The sequence below is a fragment of the Taudactylus pleione genome, unplaced genomic scaffold, assembly GCF_031769625.1.
Source record: "Taudactylus pleione unplaced genomic scaffold, aTauple2 ptg000039l, whole genome shotgun sequence".
In the NCBI taxonomy this organism is placed as follows: Eukaryota; Metazoa; Chordata; class Amphibia; order Anura; family Myobatrachidae; genus Taudactylus; species Taudactylus pleione.
The window spans coordinates 7,589,250-7,609,770 of record NW_028284441.1 but is presented as its reverse complement, the minus strand read 5'-3'; the positions used below and the strand labels follow the sequence as shown (position 1 = coordinate 7,609,770).

General features: G+C 46.3%; 1 protein-coding gene across 2 annotated transcripts in view; it reads right to left on the bottom strand.

Moving 5' to 3' along the window:
- LRCH2 (leucine rich repeats and calponin homology domain containing 2) overlaps positions 1 to 20,521 on the bottom strand; it is a 181,624-nt gene that overhangs the window by 122,525 nt on the left and 38,578 nt on the right. For both annotated transcript variants that reach the window (XM_088453038.1, XM_088453043.1), the window contains exon 5: positions 15,013 to 15,149. In XM_088453038.1, coding sequence (XP_088309164.1) covers positions 15,013 to 15,149 — 137 coding nt within the window. The remainder of the gene's footprint in view (positions 1 to 15,012; positions 15,150 to 20,521) is intronic.

The following is a 20,521-nucleotide window of genomic DNA, read 5'->3' as shown; positions in this document are numbered from 1 at the left end:
TTCCCAGGTACGTCAGAGAACAGCACCCTATTTTTGATCAGAAACTCCTTGACCTCTTGTTGTTGAATTGCCGACAGGGTTTTTGCCACTGTCACTTCGGGAACTAAGGGCCCTGGATTTACTGGAGGGGCTCGGACGGCCGACAGTGCCGTTCTAGCTTTCCAGGGCTTTAACAGATTTATAATGGTATATCTGTTCCGGCTTTCTTTTCCCCGGCTGGTAAACTTTGTAATTGACCTGCCCCACTCTAAGATTTCAAAGGGCCCTTGCCATTTAGCCAAAAGTTTATTTTCCACAGTGGGAACCAACACTAACACTCTGTCCCCAGGAGCAAAGCTGCGTAACCGAGCATTGCGGTTGTATACCCTCTGCTGTGCCTGTTGAACCTGTTATAGGTGCTCTCTCACTATCGGCACTACCGCAGCAATTCTCTCCTGCATTTGAGAAACATACTCAATCACCGTTTTGTAAGGACTAGACTGCCCTCCCATGTCTCTTTGGCAATGTCTAGTAACCCCCTTGGGTGTCTCCCATACAACAAGTCGAAGGGTGAAAACCCGGTGGAGGACTGGGGAACTTCTCTTATGGCCAACAATAAATACGGCAATAAGTAATCCCAATCCCTACCATCCTTGTCGACCACTTTCCTAAGCATGTGTTTTAACGTCTTGTTAAACCTCTCGACCAGCCCATCGGTTTGGGGGTGATAAACCGAAGTTCTTAACTGTTCGATTTTGAACAGGCGGCATAACTCTTTCATGACTTTTGACATAAACGGTGTACCCTGGTCAGTTAGCATCTCCTTGGGTATACCCAGCCTGCTAAAGACATGAACTAGCTCTCTGGCAATGGTCTTGGTTGACGTATTGCGCAACGGGATCGCTTCCGGGTACCTGGTAGCGTAATCCATTATGACCAGAATATACTGGTGTCCCCTGGCAGACTTCATTAAGGGTCCAACCAAATCCATCGCTATTCTTTCAAACGGCACCTCTATGATAGGCAATGGAACTAGTGGACCCTTAAAATGTGGCCTGGGAGCATGATACTGACACTCAGGGCAGGATGCGCAAAAGTCAGATACCTCTTTATGAAGCCCGGGCCAGAAAAACCTCTGCATTATTCGCTCAGTGGTTTTCTCTACCCCTAGATGGCCTGCCGTTATATGACCATGGGCCAGATCCAACACTGTTCTTCTGTAGGCTTTGGGAACTATTAGTTGTTCCACAACATCTTCCCCCTTCTTACTCACCTGATATAACAAATCCTGACACATTGCCATGTGGGGATAGGACAAAGGACTATCAGGGTCTACGGGTTTACCATCAACTACTTTTACATTCTCCCTGGCTTTTACCAAAGTAGGGTCATTCAACTGCTCCACGGCAAAGACCTCTCTTCTGACCTCTAAATCAGGCAGACGATCACCTGGCCCAACAACACTTCCCACCTCAATGGGAGGCACATCAGTTGGCGGGCCACCGTCACGTTCCGCATTCTCTAGTTCGCCAACCATAGTAGAAAAAGGGAATAACTCTGACTCAGAAGAAACTCCCTCCTCCACTACATCGACAACCTTCTCAAATGGATCGGGGTTGTTCACCTCTGGAACAAAACGGCTTTCCCACAACTTCCAGAAGTGAGCAAAGTCTCTCCCCAATATTGCATCGTACACCAGACCATGCACCAAACCCACAGAAACTATAGCAGAGCCACATGGTGTCTCGATGTTCACCTCGGCCGTAACACAATATCGAGTATCCCCATGTATGCAGGTCACACCAACAGTTTTCCCTGTATGCCTCAAGGGGTTCACCAGCTCAGCTTTTATAAGTGTCACCAAGCTACCAGAGTCTAACAGTGCCTCCACTCGGTTGCCATCTGCAGTGAGTACACACATGTGCTTATCAGTCTCAGCCTGCCGGTCAGCCGTACAGGCTGTCTGTGCAAAGAAAGACCCCCTGCGGTAGACATGAGCAGTATCACATTGCATAGGTTCAGTTGTAAGAGCACAATTAGCGGCAATATGGCCGAAGCCACCACATCGGAAACACTGAGTCATATTAATGTCTAGTCGTTTACAGGGCAATAATCTTCCTGGCCTGGCAGGCCTGTCTCCAGGTTCTACACCCTCAGTCTTAGGTACATTCCACCGCCCAGCACCCTTCTCCCCTGGAACAGTCTTACCAGTGTCTGTGGGAGTTCGCCGGTGGGGCATACTCATCAGCTCCTCAGCCGCCACATACCTCTCCACCAGCTCGACCAACTGGTCCGCGGACTTAAAGTCGGCATGGCTCACCCACTTGCGCAGAGTCACAGGTAATGACCGCAGGTACCGCTCCATCACGACCCTTTCCACGATCTGTGGTCCCGTCAGTGTCTCGGGCTGTAGCCATTTTGAGGACAGATGGACGAGGTCATGCATCTGTGAACGTGGAGGCTTGTCCCTATGGAACTCCCAGCGGTGGACCCGTTGGGCACGAACAAAGGTGGTGACTCCCAAGCGAGTTAGGATCTCCTATTTTAGTTTTTTATAGTCCTTGGCATCAGCCAGGCATAAGTCGAAATATGCTTTTTGTGGCTCCCCAGACAAAAAAGATGCCACCAGACTTGCCCACTGCTCCTTGGGCCAACTCTCCCTTTCAGCCGTTCTTTCAAATGCGGCGAGATAGGCCTCCACATCATCACCCGAAGTCATCTTTTGGAGGAAGTGACTGGCTCGTACGGAGTGAGTGGTGGTGGGAGGACCAGTATTAACATCTCTGGGCCGGGCGACCAGGTGCTGTACCACCTCTCTTATGGCCTGGCTGTTTTCCGCTAAGGCCTGGCGGGTTTCCTCAATGGCGACCTGTTGAAGTCTGTTAGTCTCCTGCTGAGCTGCTGTAGCTTCCTGCTGAGCCCTGGTAGATTCCTGCTGAGCTGCTGTAGCTTGGAGCAAGGCCTTAATAATGTCCTCCATTTTGTCCTGGGGTGTAGGTTGGAAGCTGAACCTTGCCTCTCTGAGCATTGGCTGACGCCTCCTCTATGGGACTCCAAGGACACAGTGTTATTTCCACACTCACAAATTGGGTGTCTGTCCCTTTAATTTTTAAACGGAAAGTTTTCCTCTTGCTGCAACTTCAGTGTGTGTGGATGCCCGCATTCTCCACCATATTGTGACACAGTTAGGTTAGGGGGTCCCTCTCCTGGGTAGAGGACTCCTTCCTTTCACACACAGCAGCTGGGAAACAGTACGCCAGACTGGATGCAAGTACAAGCTGGTCGACGCCAGTCTTTATTGTGCAATGTCAGAAATAACACAAAGAAAACAAACGTAAATCCTAGCCCTGTCGGGGCACTAACTTCACAGGTAGTTCCCTCACTACCAGAACCTGGCAGGGCCAAATGCCCTCACCAGCAACAAAAGCACAGCACAACACTTACAGTTAGGTTTTCAAGTGTCTCTGAGCAAACTCCCTGTCTGCTCTCCCAGGCGAGACCCTCAGCCTTATCCAAACTAGGCTTATATTGGCCACTCTCAGGTGGAAACCCTAACAAGCCTGTTACCAGGCTGCGAGAACCAAAACCTGGAGTGGCCGTGGGTGGAGCCCTCCCTCTCCTCTCACCCACAACCCCCAGGTCCCAAACCGGCTTTTCAAAAAGCCGAGACTCAAGCCTGCTACACTGCAGACTTTCTCCTGGGGGTTTAAAACACAAAAGACAGGAATCTGGGACAAATGTACCTGCCACAGACCACTTTACCAGTGATCCCATCACACTACCTTATTACTCAAAAATATGTGAGAATCTCATTGTTGATTGGACCTGTCCCATTATATATTTCTTCCTATTTTGTTTTTTAATGATCCACACATAGTTCTAATATGTAATGTAAAATATTTAACAATTATTGTAGAACCAAATATTTACTATATTTTGTGGGTTTAATTGTGTAAAAGTTGTATAGGTGAAGGGACCCTTTTTCCATTAAAAACGGTTTAGAAATGAAAGATATGTATTCAACAATGGCAACAAATGAAAGCTCAATCAATAGAGAGGAGTATACGTGAGCACTATACCTGATGTGTCTGCAGTTAGTGTACTACAAAATATGTACATTTTGCTGTGGTTATTGCCTGACAAAATTAGGACTGGAAACGGTTCAGGATAAAGGAAAATTAAAACATAGCAATACTGGTTCACCCAAATGGACATGTATACGTCTATGTAGGACCTTCGTGTGACCCGGGAGAAAAAACAGGAGTTCACTTCTACATGGCACCCATGGCTGGAATTCAAATCTTCAGACATATACCTGACGTCTGCGATATGAGTCTGGGTATTTCTCCCTTGATAGGGTTTTTTTAAGTAGTTTTTGATGGCAGTGGGCCTTCCTCAATCATCGTATTGCACTCTAGGGCTCCCAACCCTCCAACACTTTTCCCTCCCCTTTAGTTCCATCCCCTCCCTTGTGGGTGCGGTTTTCTGTTTTTGTCAGTTTTTTGTTTGTTTCTAATAATTTGTTTGTTTTATGTTGGATAATATTCAGCTAATGTGGTGTTTTGTAAGTATTTGTATTATGTTGTGCGAGATTTTTACTCTGCATTTAGATTGTTTTATCAAACATACTACAAAAGAATCAAAAACCTAACATATTGCAAAAAAGAAAATAGCAATACATGACAACAGGCCAATTCATATATGTGGTGTTATACTGCCAAACTCCCAGGTTTGTTAATTGATATAGTCAAGATTACTAACGACTTTTATATGGTGATATACGCATCATGCTGTTACACTGCTGACACAATGTTCTCAGATGTGGTAGGGATCAATGGGTTTAGTACCAGGTTTCTGCATTATTGGGGTGAGTATGAGTGGTTCTAGTCCAATTACGGGTTGCTGGTATATAAAGTCCTGTAGGGAGTCCCGACTATACACGGTAGATAATTGATGATGTATGTGAGGTTCGCAAGTTCTATCTGGGAAAGTGTTGCACAGATGAAGATAAATTCACTATTAGGGATTGCAAGGGTGATGCGGCATCCAGCACTACATGTCCCTTATGTTTACCCCACCACTTTGTACGGTAATAGAGAATCACTTCTTCCTGGAAGCAGTGCAGATGCTCCACTGCTGAGCCTGTGGGTAGAGAGATGCTCGATGCGGTGAGGTGTCTCGGCCGGAGTAGCTACAGTATTCTCCTGCTGGGTGGTCTGTTCTCTCAGACCCTGGTGACGAGACGTCACTACATCAGGTCCTCCTGTTAACACTTCGGGTTGCGGGGTGCCCAGGTGATTGAGTACTGCGGTGTGTATACAGCCACCAGAAGATGTAGTTGTGGGAGCTGGTGGTGAGGGAGTTGTATCGCTTCTGTAGTCATGATCTTAATGGTAGGTTTGCTCGGTGTCAGCTGGTTGGTCTGTAGGTGTGGAATGCATAAGATCCAACAAGTTTCAGCTTTTGTAAACTTTAAGGATAGAGTGTACAGTTTCATTTCCCGACACCCTTTAAATAGGGCGGACTGATGTTGCGTTCCTTCTGATTGGTTGTTTATTGTCCAGGTAGGGGGGGGGGGGGGAGCTGTTTGTTTTCTGCTATTGGTTCCATGGTCTATCACTCAACACTGTCAGATCGCCGTCCTAGCTAAGTGTGTGAAACTCTCACACCTTTGTCGGTGAAGTGGTGCTGTAGTAGAATCAATTGTAAATGCCTTAAACGGTGTGCTAATTATTACTCCTGTTGTGTAGATTGGTTCAGTGGGAGGGAGTTCTCTAATCGGGATGCAGTCAGGAAGCCAGACGGTCTAAATACCTTCCCGACTGTGCAATCCCGACAGGGGACTAATGATAGAAGTTGAAATCCCGACACCTATCATTATTCTTTTGCCAGGAGCCCGACGCCCGGCATACCAAACGAAGGTGAGCCAGGCGGCGGGCAAAGATGTGGTTTTTGCTAGCTTTGTTTTTAGGTCTGATGCTTTGCATAAAATGATTATGGGTTTCATAGGTAGAACATTGTTTATCCATGTCATATTTGGTTTGCTGGTTATAGGAATACTGTGATGAACAGGATTTCATCGTTGTTTGTTTATTTTGATTCTTGTCTTTGTAGTAGAATAATGTTTCCCGGTCTGTATTTTTGGCTGTTTCGTAAGCTGCCTCAACTACCTGTGGGTTGTATTTCTTATCCGAGTAGTTTCTGAAGGTTATTTCCTTAGTCTATGAATTTGTTGATCTGTCAGCAATTTCGCCTCAATACTATAATTGCCCTGTGGGAATGCTTTCATCCAATTTGGGTGATGGCTGCTAGATGACAATATGTAACTATTTATACCCACTTTTTTATGGTAATTCTTGGTTTGTACAGCAAGACATCTTTAGCTGTCGAAGCCCAGAAATCCTACACTGGTTTTACTGAATGTGGTGGTGAAGGGGAGATTTTTTTGTGTTGGAGTCAATGTATGTGAGGAAGATTTGGAGTTGGTCCTCGGTACCTTTCGATACGAAGAATATATTTCTACTAGCTGAAGTACCCGGCATTGCCCGGGTTTAAATCTTCAAGTTATTAAGTTAGGCATCCCAGACCAATTGCCACCCCTCTCTGAAGTTTTCATCCAAAGCCATCCAGTGGAAGGCTCAGAACAGGCTCTCCGATTGAAAGTTCTCCCAGCGTACACCAACGGGAGCTCCGCCCGGAACCCTAACCCTCCTAAAACTTGGCCAAGATCCAAATGGACCACCTCAGGTTGGTTTCATCCCAAATCGGTGCAGGGGTGTCCGAATGCATAACCGGACAGACAGGCCAATGCATTTTATACATAAGACGTACCTTGTCAACAGGACAAGATTTGCCCCTCAAGCTATGATCCAACAAGATGATTGTGTCCTCCCATCTGCTCATGAAGAGATTAGCATAACTCGGGGTAACTCTCTTCCCTATTGTCGTCCCAGTGTGCTGTAAATAGAATTGGCCCTCAAACCATACATAGTTATGTGTAAGTATGATTCTGATCCCTTACATGATGGATTCTGTTTGGATTGAGGTCAACGTTTTTGTTCAGGTAGTGTTTTAAGCTGTCAATGCCTTGTTAATGGTTGATTAAGGTGTATAATGATTTTACATCCTTGGCGGCTAGTTTCCATACTGTGTTTTGAAGTATGTTTAGTGTCTTTGTAGCATCGTGTATGTATGATTTCTGTATATGAATATATGACTGTAGAAAAGTATTTATTGTTATAAGTGGGACATTAGCAAGTCCATCCCTGAAATTATGGGGTGACCGGATTGAAGTGTCTTTTGTGAATCATGGGCAGATAGTAAAATACTGTAATAACTGGCTTTTTGTTAGGAGATTGTGCTCTGCCTTGTTAAGTATGCCCTTATTGCAATTATGTGGGTTTGCTGTATATATTCGGTAGTAGGGTCCTTGGCAAGTTTGGAGTACATGCTTGTATCATCCAGCAATCTACAGTATGTGCTTCTGTCATAGCCCAATATATTTATCCCTGACAAAAACAGATTCGCCAGGTAAATAACAAGGACTAAAACCTGAGAGGGATAACGTTTGCACACACAGATTCAGAGGGCCAATAAGTACAAAATGACAAAAGGCATGGATCTGGCCATTCAGCTCTAGAACCAATACAGCATTTTATAGTGTGAAAATAAATAATGACTGTTCTAAAAAAAAAAAAAAAAAAAACATTTTTGTAATACTTTTCAAAGTGCTTGCTTTTTACACCAATAAAACAAGAGATATGGTAAGAACTTACATTTGTTATCTCTGTTTCTACGAAGTCCATAGGGTCAACAGGGTTGACCTTGGGGTATAGGTTGGGAACCAAATCCGGGCACCACGCAGTTAAAGTTTTTAGCTCCCAGGATGCACTGGGTCCACTCTCCCTATAACCCCACCCCCAAGCCAGAGGCACCTCAGTTTGTAAGTAGCCAAAGGCCGGAGGAGGAGAGAAAAAGAGAGAGAAAACTGGAACACTCAATAACCATACTCACAGAAATGGGAGACGGAAAACCGGTGACCAGCCACACAGCCCATATGAAGCCAGGCGTGTCAGGGCGGGCGCCCTGTGGACCCTATGGACTTCGTAGAAACAGAGATAACAAAAGGTAAGTTCTCTTGTTTTCTTCTTCAGGGTCCATAGGGGGTCCACAGGGCTGACCTTGGGGATGTCCCAAAGCAGTTCAACCAAGGGTGGGGACGCTCCTGTGCTGAGAGGAGAATCCGTCGCCAAAAAGGAAGCATCCTGAGAGGGAAAGGAAACCAATGCCTAGAACCTTAAAAAGGTGTGGACAGAAGACCACGTGGCCACCTAGTAAGGCAAAACAGCCGAGGCGCCACAGCGAGCCGCCCATGAGGGTTACATGGCCCGAGAAAAAACAAGCATCAACAACAGAAAGGCCTACCCATGGATAGACCCCTGAGGAAGACCTATGAGGCCATCCAGCCAACATTTGGTTATAGGCCGGCCATCCTTTCCTGTGAAAACCAGAAATCTCAGACCACCAATAAGGAGTCCGATTTCCGTAAGGAACCTGAACGGATCACATAAATCCAAAGAGGCCGGACCACAGTCAATGAGGCCACACCAGCCGAGAGGACTGGGGACTGAATGGCCGTACCCTAAGTTCCAGAATAATATGGAACCTAAAAACCACTAAGAAGAAACACAGGGCGAGAGCAACTCACACCCTGACATGATGCCCTCCCGAAGAGGGAGCCACATGAGAACGCTCCCAATTCAGACACTCTCCTGGTTGATATAAACACCCTGAGAGAAAGAGAGAGCCTAAGCAATAGACCCTGTAATGGCTATCACAACCAGCGGTTCCATTGACTGTCCCCGGAGGGAACAAAGAACCACTACTAACTCCCAAGGAGTCCCTAGGGAGGACAAATGGAGGCATAATCCAGAAAACACTCCAAAGGATGAACTGGATACCAGAGTGGAACTGAGCCCATTCCACCCTTCCAAAGGCAGACACTGAATATTTGACCATGCATCCCAGAGTGTAAAGACATATGTCGACTGCGTAGACAACCATGTACTCCTAATGGAAGAGTGGAGATTCCGTCTTACGCCAGAAGAATTCTCAGATTCTGAGAATCCAGCAGGGATCCTAGATGAAGAATACCCAGAGAGGGATGCAGGGAGGACTTTTTCCCCGTTGATTAAACGTCTGCACCATGAAGAAGCCACAGTCATCCTGACCTGGCTGTAAAGTACCCCGGTGATCCCGGCAGGAGGCCGTCCAGGTACAGGAGCATTGGGATATACTGAACAGGAGAACTGTCAGAAAATCCAAAACACTGGTAAACCCCTGTGGGGCTGAGGACAGTCCCAACAGGCAGAGCCCGAAAAATTGTAAGTGTTGCTGTGATACAGCAAACCTCAGCCCATGCTGAGGAAAGGTCTCTGTAAGTACCCGTAGGCACGCGTTCTGTATATCCAGTGATACCATAAAGTCCCCAGGTTCCAAACATCGTATGATGGAGCATAGGGATTTCCTCCTGAGCCCAGGTAGCTTTAGGAACTGGTTCAGGGAATTGAGACAGAGAATAGGCCAAAGAGGACCATTCAGCCACCGCAGAAAGAAAGCAGAACAACCAGTCCCTCACTACGATAGTGGGGATGGCCTAATTAGCTCCGCTTACCGCAACAACTGCAGAGCTTTCTGGATTTGTAAGGCCCTTGTAAAGAGGACGCCTGAGCAAAGAGAGGGCATACCCTCCTACCCACGTAGCCACGGCAACCGGACACTAGTACCGGGCAAACTGAGAAAATCGGTATCTCCCAGTTGTAGGCCTGTCCCATCAGGCTGAAGAGATATCTGTAGGTTCAGAAGCAGGATCGGCTGGCAGTCCAGGCCTGCTCGGTACTGGATATGTCGGCCCTTGTAGATGCCGACAGTCTACGAAGAAACAGACCTTTAGGCTGACCCAAAGGACAAAAAGACTTAACAGACTTAGTCTGAGGCCTTGTAGTGGGCATAGCTGAAAGCGGTAAACTTGTCGTTAGTAATACTGCCAATGTTACTACAATCTTGTCAAGGTCAGGACCAAACAAGATCTACCCTAAAGATGGTATCTGCACCTCTGCATTCCCAAAGCGCAGCCATAGGGTATTACAGAGGATACAGTCGCAGCCGGAACTCTGAAAGTTAGGAGACTCGTATCCAATATAGGCATTTCCACCTATGACAACTGCATATATTACGTGAGCGACCAAATACATTTGAACCCCCGACGTGTTGGAGGGGAAAAAACGTTACAAATGCATCAGCCCAATATGCAATAGTATTAACCAACCATGCTATAGCCATGGTAGGATGGGTAACAACCCCTGAAAGCAAGTATACTGATTTCAGGCAGAGTTACCACCCACGGATCCGAAGAATCCGACCACGCAGGAATGGGAGGCGTAGTAACGTCCGTAATCAGACGAGTAACACGCCCATCCACCCCAGGAGGGGCTCGTGATGACCCTCAGGGAATTTGGGACAGGAGGCCAAACACTGTTGTAACACCTGCTATCTGGCAACAGCCAGAGTCCCGCCATGCGATCCACCCGCTAGTCAGCACCAGGGAACCCGAAGGCATGTAAGACTGAGGGTGTATGATATATGTGCAGGTCAACATTCACTCTACCAGAATGGACCTGCTACCAGCCCTAAAGCAGGGATAATAATACCTGAAACAGGCTTCCCCCCGTGTAAGAGGGAAAGAGCCCAAAACAGTATCCAGTTCACGGCAGAGCCAACTGGGAAGTAACCACAGGGCGTCAACCACGCCAATTAGCGTTTCGTAGAAAACGACATCCACCCAGGGTGGCTGTTGTGGTAATCCCTGCAAGGGGAATGACAGACTATTGTGGCACCAGGGGGAATTCATGTACTGCGAAAAACCCCTGCAGGGAGCGGTAGTCTGTGTCACAGGGGAAGAGTGCAAGAAGCTGCAAGATACCCTGAGATGAAAAGGGCAGTATGGTGAAGTAACCCCAAGTGAGGTACAACAATGGGGCCCGCCCGGCGATCCGCAATTGAGAGGATCCCGAGAAAACAAACCGCCCAAGGGGGTCGTGAAAGAGGCCGGCACCAGATGACGCCACATACAGAACCCTTTATGAGTCAAATCCTCCGCACTAACACCTGCAGCACATGACCTGCAGGATAGTAAAAATGGGTGCAGTATAACGCTCTATTTCCTGGTCAGACATATCTGACCAACCCTCTTGGCGGAAATATTAAGCAGCGCTATACTGGTCCTGACTGATGCCAAAAATTAGCTGCAGGGACCCATTTTCAGCGTATGCAACACACAGTTCCATCTAAAATATGGCAACGTGCAGCACGCAACAGTATGTGACAAACCTCACAAATATTAACAAGTATATAAATGTGAGGTCTCAGAACCACCCTAAGTACAGCTGTAGTAGGGCAGATAAAGAAAAGGGATAGATATTCACTGACAGGTGAGAGAATAAAGTACAGACAGTCAGCACTAGCATAAGTCACATACAATGCAGATATATGCATAAACATGTCATATAATATACTGCACTATTACACTGCATTCAACTTACCCAGATTCAGTGCCTGGGAAGGCTACAGCGCTGTGTACACTGACCTGATGGGGAGGTACGCAGGGGGACTGGACCAACTGCCATCCTGAGAGATTTCTGCTGCACCACAGAGATAAAATGGCCGCTGGAGACCTCAGAAGAAGCATGGCCCGCGGAGGAAGCAGCTCAGCGACGCCAGACTATGGATACTGAAAGGCGCGCTGAGCTGAGGGGAGGAGCCGCTGTAACAGGGAAGGCTGCCTCCCCTGGCCGGCTATTAACCCCCGGGACGCCGGCTCCCTGCACCGATCGTTAAGTCCCTGGTGGTCTAGTGGACACACGGGGTATGGGGGCCCGCCGCCACTGCCGGCGCCTCCGGTCTGTCCCCTGAGACCGGAGGCACAGGACTGCATTTGAAATGCGCGGATCACCGCAAGCGGTGACCCGCGCCTTACCTGCTCCCCGTGAATCTGGCAGCAGTCCTGTGCGCCCGCAGAGTCCGGCTAGTACAGACTCTGGGGTCCCGCTGAGATCCCCAGATCTGTACTGGCGTCTCAGCGCCAGCGGGGTGACGGAGCGGCAGCTTAGACGTCCTATGGACAGTCCGACGCTGCCGCTCTGAAGAGTCCAAAGTCCTTAGAAAAAGCTTTGTCCCTAAAAAAATAAAAGAAAGCTTAGGGGCTGCTAATCAGCTCCCCCTGCGCTAACAGTGACCCGACTCCGGCCGGGCACCAACTGAAACTGAGGTGCCTCTGGCTTGGGGGTGGGGTTATAGGGAGAGTGGACCCAGTGCATCCTGGGAGCTAAAAGCTTTAACTGCGTGGTGCCCGGATTTGGTTCCCAACCTATACCCCAAGGTCAACCCTGTGGACCCCCTATGGACACTGAAGTAGAAAAAGACAGGGAAAAAAAAAAAAGGTATTTAAAAATACTACAAATTAACTACTTCCTTTGTTAAACAAACAATTTGGATGTAGGAACTTTGCTGTTTCACATAGAGGGTGTGTTTACACACAAGCCTCTGTATGCAATCTAGATCAATGGAAGAGAGTTGGAAGCCAGCACTCACAGGGTTGCAGCCAATTAATTTAATAGAATCATTCAGCAGGAGTACTGCATTGCTAAATGCACAACAAGTACATATGCACCCAGCAAGATCCCATTCACAAAAATCGCATTGGCTTCTGTACATGTGCATAACAAATTAAGTAGTCACCTCAGCGCACAGTATACAGATAATCAAAAAGTAGTAAAGTGTAATAACTATCAAAACATCCAAAGTTAATAATAACGTTCTGTCCAATTCCACAAAAAAATTAATGAATATTAAAATTCCACTGTACAGAAGATGTAGGGAATATTTTACTTTTAGTTTTAAAAATGGCTTATTCATAGAAATCTTCAAACACCCGTATCACATCCGTTCATATAAAAGAGAGAGAAGGACCACCATAGTGCATTATCATTTAATTTATGAGTAAAAGATAAACATCAGTTAAAAACACATCCACAATAACAATAGTAAAATTAAAGGCGTACCAGAGGGTGTGGGTGTGAACAGATTACACCTAAATCGCTTGAAAAAAAACACTCCCTGGGAACAGGAATCTGTTGAATCTCGGCAACCTTTAGCCTTTTATCCCATTGGTGGATCCCTAATGGAATAATAGTCTCACTAAAACATATGTGTATGAACCTTACATAAAACTGGTACTTCTACTTATTGAAATAGTCACATACATACAAAAAATACTTGAAAGAATAAAGAATCAAGAAATAAACGCTGGAAAGGAACGCGGAAGTGCCCAGCGTCACATCCGGCTTGGCTTTCCGAGGAGGGGAAGTGTCATTATTACCAGTCCCCTCCGTGGTGGAAGGCAAGCCCCTGTCATATCCGGTTCGGCAGTGATCCGCACACGTCACTTCCGGTATCGGCAGGCAGAGTCTAATAGTGGCCGCTACGATAAACGTCATCCCTGTTCTTTGCCAAACACCTCTTTTATTCTCATCCCACAGGTGGAGGGGTAGATAATGACTTCTATCTACCGCAACTTGCGAAGTTGTACACATGGTAATTAGCCATAATAGACAGACGCTTCCAACGCCATCTTTAAAATGGGATCCCAGATTTAACCGAGAATAAAGTGCCAATAATAGTCACATTGTTTAAGAAAACAGAACAAACATATCAATATACCAGAACTAATTTGATGTTTGTTCTGTTTTTTTAAACAATGTGATTATTGTTTCCTGTTATTATGTATTTTTCTACATGTTTTTATGTATTGTTTCCTCCCCTCTATTGGCACTTTATTCCCGGTTAGATCTGGGATCCCATTTTAAAGATGGCTTCGGAAGGGTCTGTCTATTATGGCTAATTACCATGTGTACAACTTCGCAAGTTGCGGTAGATAGAAGTCATTATCTACCCCTCCACCTGTGGAAAGAGAATAAGAGGTATTTGGCAAAGAACAGGGATGACGCAGCGGCCACTATTAGACTCTGCCCGTCCGATACCGGAAGTGACGTGTGCGGGTCACTGCCGGAGCGGATATGACATGGGCTTGCGTTCCACCACGAATGGGAATGGTAATAATGACACCTCCCCTCCTCGGAAAGCCTAACCTGTATATGACGCTTGCGTGTCACGGCCAGACCGGAAGTTGGGCACTCCCGCGTTCCATTCCAGCGTTTATTTCTTGATTCTTTCAAGCATTTTTTGTATGTATGTGACTATTTCAATAAGTAGAAGTACCAGTTTTATGTAAGGTTCATACACATATGTTTTAGTGAGACTATTATTCCATTAGGGATCCACCAATGGGATAAAAGGCTAAAGGTTGCCGAGATTCAACAGATTCCTGTTCCCAGGGAGTGTTTTTTCAAGCGATTTAGGTGTAATCTGTTTACACCCACACCCTCTGGTACGCCTTTAATTTTACTATTGTTATTGTGGATGTGTTTTTAATCTGATGTTTATCTTTTACTCAAATTAAATGATAATGCACTATGGTGGTCCTTCTCTCTCTTTTATATGAACGGATGTGATACGGGAGTTTGAAGATTTCTATGAATAAGCCATTTTGAAAACTAAAAGTAAAATATTCCCTACATCTTCTGTACAGTGGAATTTTTATATTCATTAATTTTTTTTGTGGAATTGGACAGAACTTTATTATTAACTTTGGATGTTTTGATACAGTTACTACACTTTACTACTTTTTGATTATCTGTATACTGTGCGCTGAGGTGACTACTTAATTTGTTATTGACATGTTCTCTTTGGGGTACATATAGGGATTACCCCTTGACACCTATAGCTGCCATCTGTGAAGCGCAGGTTCTTATTATTTTTGGTTCTGTACATGTGCAGTTAGAATAAAATTGATAACAGTTCTATTTCTAAAAGAAGTGACTTTTAAAAAACAAGAACCATTTCCGCAGGCTCACCTACCTGTGCTGGAGGTAACTGCATAGGATTATTATCCAGTACTAATGCTTCCAGGTTGCGTAGCTTCCTGTAACTTACTGGGATCTCTGTAATTTTATTACATGAAAAATCCAGTTTTACCAAAGGAAGTGCCGACAACTCTACAGGGGAAAAAGCAGATGTGCAAATATTTTAAGAGCTTGAAAGGAAGCACTACAGTTTTGACAGATTATAAAATGGTAAAATTAACAATATTCTATATTTAATGATGTACAGTAAACCTATTGTCTAACTCTGTGTTAGGCAACGGATACATTTCAGCGGCCACAAGGACAGACCTCAAAAAAGGACAACACATTAACCTTAATAGCAGTAACAAGTTAGAACAATACATTTAATAAAATAAAGACAAGTGTCTGTAGCATCATACTAGCAGGTATTGTATATAAATGTTATAACCTATAAGAAACAAATGTGACAATAAGGCAGGAAGGATCTGGGGGCACCAAGTGAGGTTTTAGAGGATAGCATAGTGTCAAAGGGCTCCAGTTTCCCAAATCTGATCTAGATCCTGTCTTTTTGTAGGCAATAAATAAAAATACAAAGTCACAGGCCAAAAATACCTGAACAATAATAACAGTTGTCAAACCAATTTAAGAGCATCAAACATGAGCCCCACAGTGCATTCGCACAGGACACCCTGCCACAAAAGGAATTCTATACTGGATGCAAATTGCTGTTTAATATTACTACTTTCGTAAGTATGCTATACTCCCTGCACAAAACCGCATTAAAGTGTATTAATTAAATTACATGTGGTGGTGGGAGATTCCGGTACTGGTGCTGTGCCACCAGGCATCACCACAAACCCCAGGTTAATCACATATCAAAATAATTACAGCACTACCAACATGGCACTTTTTCTGTACACCTGTATGGGGTGCGAGGCAAAACCTGCCATTTTTTGTCATTCAGGAATGAGAAATGGAATCCTTCTCACTGAAATTAATTCCTCTTTTCACTCTTAAAACACCAAGACTGCTATAATGCAAACTTAGCCAGGAATGCAACCAGTTATTGTTTTATAACACCAGAAGACAAGACATCATTGCAATCAACAGCCAACGCACCATCCTTGATAGAAAAAAAAAAAAAAGGCTATATAAAATTGCAATAATGCCATAACACTGACTGAAAGGAGCCAATGTGAGATCAGTAGGTCCTGCACCATGTTCTTTCTGCCATCTTTCAGGAATGTGTGCGGAAACCTAGCACACTTCATGCAGCCTGGGAACGCTTCTGCCAGACTCATTACTACTGACAGATATTCACTAATATATTAATTATAATATTATGATTTACCTTGTACTGGTTCCAGAGCAATTATATTTAGCATGTCCACCCTCTACAGGGTATCATTGGATTACCCCTTTTTTGTTAAATGATGCACTTACCAATTGGGAAATGTTCTGATTTTTTAATGTAGAACTCTTAAGTCCCATCATATTATTGATAAAAAAAAACAAAAAAAAAAACAGGATTTTGGTACTTACCGATAAATCCCTTTCTCGGATTCCACAGGGGACACTGGAGGACTTCAAGACAGTGGGGTATAGACGGTGCTGAGTGGAGCTTAGGCACTTTAAATTTAAATGAAGTGTGACTAGCTCCTCCCCTCTATACCCCCCTATAGGCCAGTATTAGAACCGTGCCCGAGGGGGGCTGAGAAAAAAAGATTGACAGAAGGAGGCGGCGAAAGTACACAAAACGGAAAATAGAATCATACAAGAGACAAAAATGTCTCTAACATTCATATCACCCTAGACAACAAACATGTCGCCAACAGGCATAACAGGTGTGGCAGGAAGAACAGCGCCGGGTGGGCGCCCAGTGTCCCCTGTGAAATCTGAGAAAAGGATTTATCGGTAAGTACCAAAATCCTGTTTTCTCCTTCATCCACTAGGGGACACTGGAGGACTTCAAGACAGTGGGGGACGTCCCAGAGCTACCATCACGGATGGGAAAGTGCTGAGAACCCTGCAAGACAGACCGACCATACTGTACTGCAGAGGTCGCAAAGGTGTCAAATCTGTAAAACCGAACAAAAGTATGCCGGCCCGACCAAGTAGCTGCCCGGCATAGAGATTCCATAGAAACGCCTCAAGCATCCGCCCACGAGGCACCCACTGAGCGAGTGGAATGTGCGGTAATGGAAGATGGAGGTTCTCTAGACGAGGCCATATACGCCTGTCGGATGGTTAGACTAATCCATCGAGCCAGTGTCTGTTTGGAAACTAGCCAACCCAGACGAGCAGAATCATACAAAACAAACAGTATCCGTCTTGCGAATGGCTGCCGTCCTGTCTACATATATGTGGAGAGCTCTAACCACATCCAAGGATCTAGAAGAAGGAGAATCCTGTGGAAGAACTGCAACTACAATAGGTTGATTGATGTGGAAGGCCGAAACCACCTTAGGCAGAAAATCCATTCTGGTGCGTAGCTCAGCTCTATCCTCATGAAACACCAAATATGGTGGATGACATGATAAAGCTCCCAGCTCCGACACCCTCCTAGCAGAAGCCAGAGCCAGCAGAAGTATCACCTTCCATGAAAAATAATTTAAATTCAACTCCAAAGGCTTGAGCAGAGAAGACTGTAAAAAAGACAGGACGAAGTCCAAGTCCCATGGAGCTGTCGGAGGAACAAAGGGTGGTTGCAATCTAACCACACCCTGCAGCAAAGTCTGCACGTCCGGTATTCAGTCCAATTTATTTTGGAACAAAACAGAGCGATGAAATTTGTACCTTCAGAGATCCCAACCGAAGGCCAACTGAGAAACCTGCTTGCAGAAATCTGGGAAGACTGGACTCCGTAGGAGGCAAAACTCTACGTTCGCACCAGGATACATAGGCCTTCCAAATACGATTGTAATGCTTAGGAAGTAACTGCCTTCCTGGCTATAAGCATCGTAGGAATCACCTAGGAAGGTATCTCTTTGTCTTAAGATGGCACTTTCAACAACCACACCGTCAAACGTAGCTGCTTTAAGTTTGGATAGACTAAAGGACCCTGTAGGAGTAGATCCTCTCTGAGTGGTAAGGGCCACGGATTGCCTACCAACAGAGTTGAATGTTGGAGTACCAAGCTCTGCGAGGCCAGTCCGGAGCCATCAGCAGGACCTTGGCCTGTTCCTCTTGATGCGTTGAAGTATTCGAGAGAGAAGGGGAAATTGAGGAAACAGATAAATGAAGTGGAACCGCCATGGTGTTGACAGTGCATCCACAGCCACCGCCTGTGGATCCCTTGTTCAAGAGCAGTAAAGGGGCAGTTGATTGTTCTGCCTGGATGCCATGAGGTCGACCTGCAGAAGACCCCACCGTTGGACCAGCTGCTAAAACACCTGTGGATGTAGAGCCCATTCTCCTGGATGTACATCCTGACGACTGAGGTAATCTGCCTCCCAATTTTCAACGCCGGTATGAAGATTGCTGAAATCGACCTTGCGTAGCTTTCTGCCCAGATAAGAATCCGGCTGATTTCTTTCATGGCCGCTCGACTTCTGGTGCCTCCTTGCTTGTTTATGTATGCCACTGCTGTGGCGTTGTCAGACTGGACCCTGACTGCTCTACCCCTCAGAAGGTGACCTGCTGTCTGTATTGCGTATAAAACTACTCTTAATTCCAATATGTTGATTGGAAGACTCTATATTCCTGTGCTGTCCAGCGTCCCTGGAAGTGATGCTCTAGAATTACTGCCCCACCAGCCTCTTAGACTCGCATCCGTGGTAAGTAGCGTCCAATCCCACTCTCCAAATCTCTTTCCCTCCGTAAGGTGAACAGAGTTTAACCACCCCAGTAGGGATATACGAGTGTTGGGTTGTAACCTGACTCGTTGGTGAAGAAACAAGTGGAATCCCGACCATTGTGATGGGAGATCTAGCTGAAAAGGTCTGTAGTGAAAATGACCGTACGGAACAGCCTCGAAGGCTGCCACCATCTTCCCCAGAAGTCGGATACAGGCATGAACCGAAACCTGCCGATGTTGAAGGACCAACCGCACCATCTCCTGAATGGAAGTTATCTTGTCCTGGGGAAGGAACACACGTTGAGACACTAGAAATTGCAATCTCTGTCGGTTGCAGATGCGACTTGGGAAAATTCAGGATCCAGCCATGACGAATGAGGAGGTTGTGCGTCACGGTGATGTCCTGTAATAGTTGATCCTTGGAATTCGCTTTCAGCAGTAGGTCGTCCAGGTACGGCATAATAGTGAGCCCTTGTTTCCGAAGGAGACTCATCATCACAGCCATAACCTTTGTGAAGGGATCGGTATGAAATACCACCGACCCTCTGGCCGGCAGTTCGAATCGGGAGCGGCAGGCCGACAGAAGAAGAGTTCCCCGCAACGGAAGCCCGACAGCGCTGGAAATCCAGATCGTCCTAAAGGTAAGTAAAAACTAACCTAACCCCCTAACCCTCCTTAGGGGTGCCTAACCCTAACCTCCCCCCAAAGTGCCTAACCCTAACCCCCCCCTTCCCCGCTGCCTAAACCTAAGTCCCCGGGCGGATGCCTAACCCTAAGTCCCCCCCGGGGGTGCCTAACCCTCCCTCCCCCTAGCCTAACCCTCCGGGGGGGGGGGGGGGGGTGCCTGACCCTCCCTCCCCTTAGCCTAACCCTCCCGTGGCTGTCCGCTCGCGGCGCCCAGCATCCCTTCGATCGGGATGCCGGATGCCTGTCTCCCTGTCATTTAACCCTCGCCGGGATAAAGCAGTCGGGAAGCCGGCTGTCGGAATTAAGACAGCCGGTTTCCCGATTGCATCCCTTTGTGAATACCCGTGGGGCTGAAGATAAGCTGAAGGGCAAGGCATGAAACTGTAAATGTGAATTCCGAATTGCGAATCTCAGGAAAGTGGTGAGGTGGCCAAATGGGAATGTGCAGGTAGGTGTCCTTGATATCTAGAGATATCATGAAGTCGCCCTCCTCCAAGCCTGCAATTACCGACTGAAGAGACTCCATCTTGAACTTGAAAATCCGTAAATATGGATTGAGATCCTTTAAGTTTAGAATGGGTCTGACCGAGCCGTCCGGCTTCGGAGCGACAAAAACACTGGAGTACAATCCTTTTCCCTTCTAATGACTGGGGGACTTGGATTACCACCATCATGGACAGAAGCCTGTCTATTGCTTTCTGTAAGACCACACCTCTGTCGTTGGAAACTGGCAAACCTGTGGTAAAAACACAGATTCGGGGATTGAAGTTGGAAATCAAGCTTGTAGAACCAGATTATTAGATCTCGGACCCAAGTGTCCGCACAGGTTTCCGTCCAGACCTCACTGAAGTCCCATAGACGTGCTCCCACTCTGGGGTCCCCCAGTTGAGAGGGAAGCCAGTCATGCACTGGGTTTAGAAGTGGACTTAACCTCCTGTAGACTCGAGCCTGTGGTGGCTGCGGTTCTACCCCAACCTCTGGTACCACGGGACATTGATGATACGCCTCTGAAACGACCACGTGAACGACCCAGGGCCCG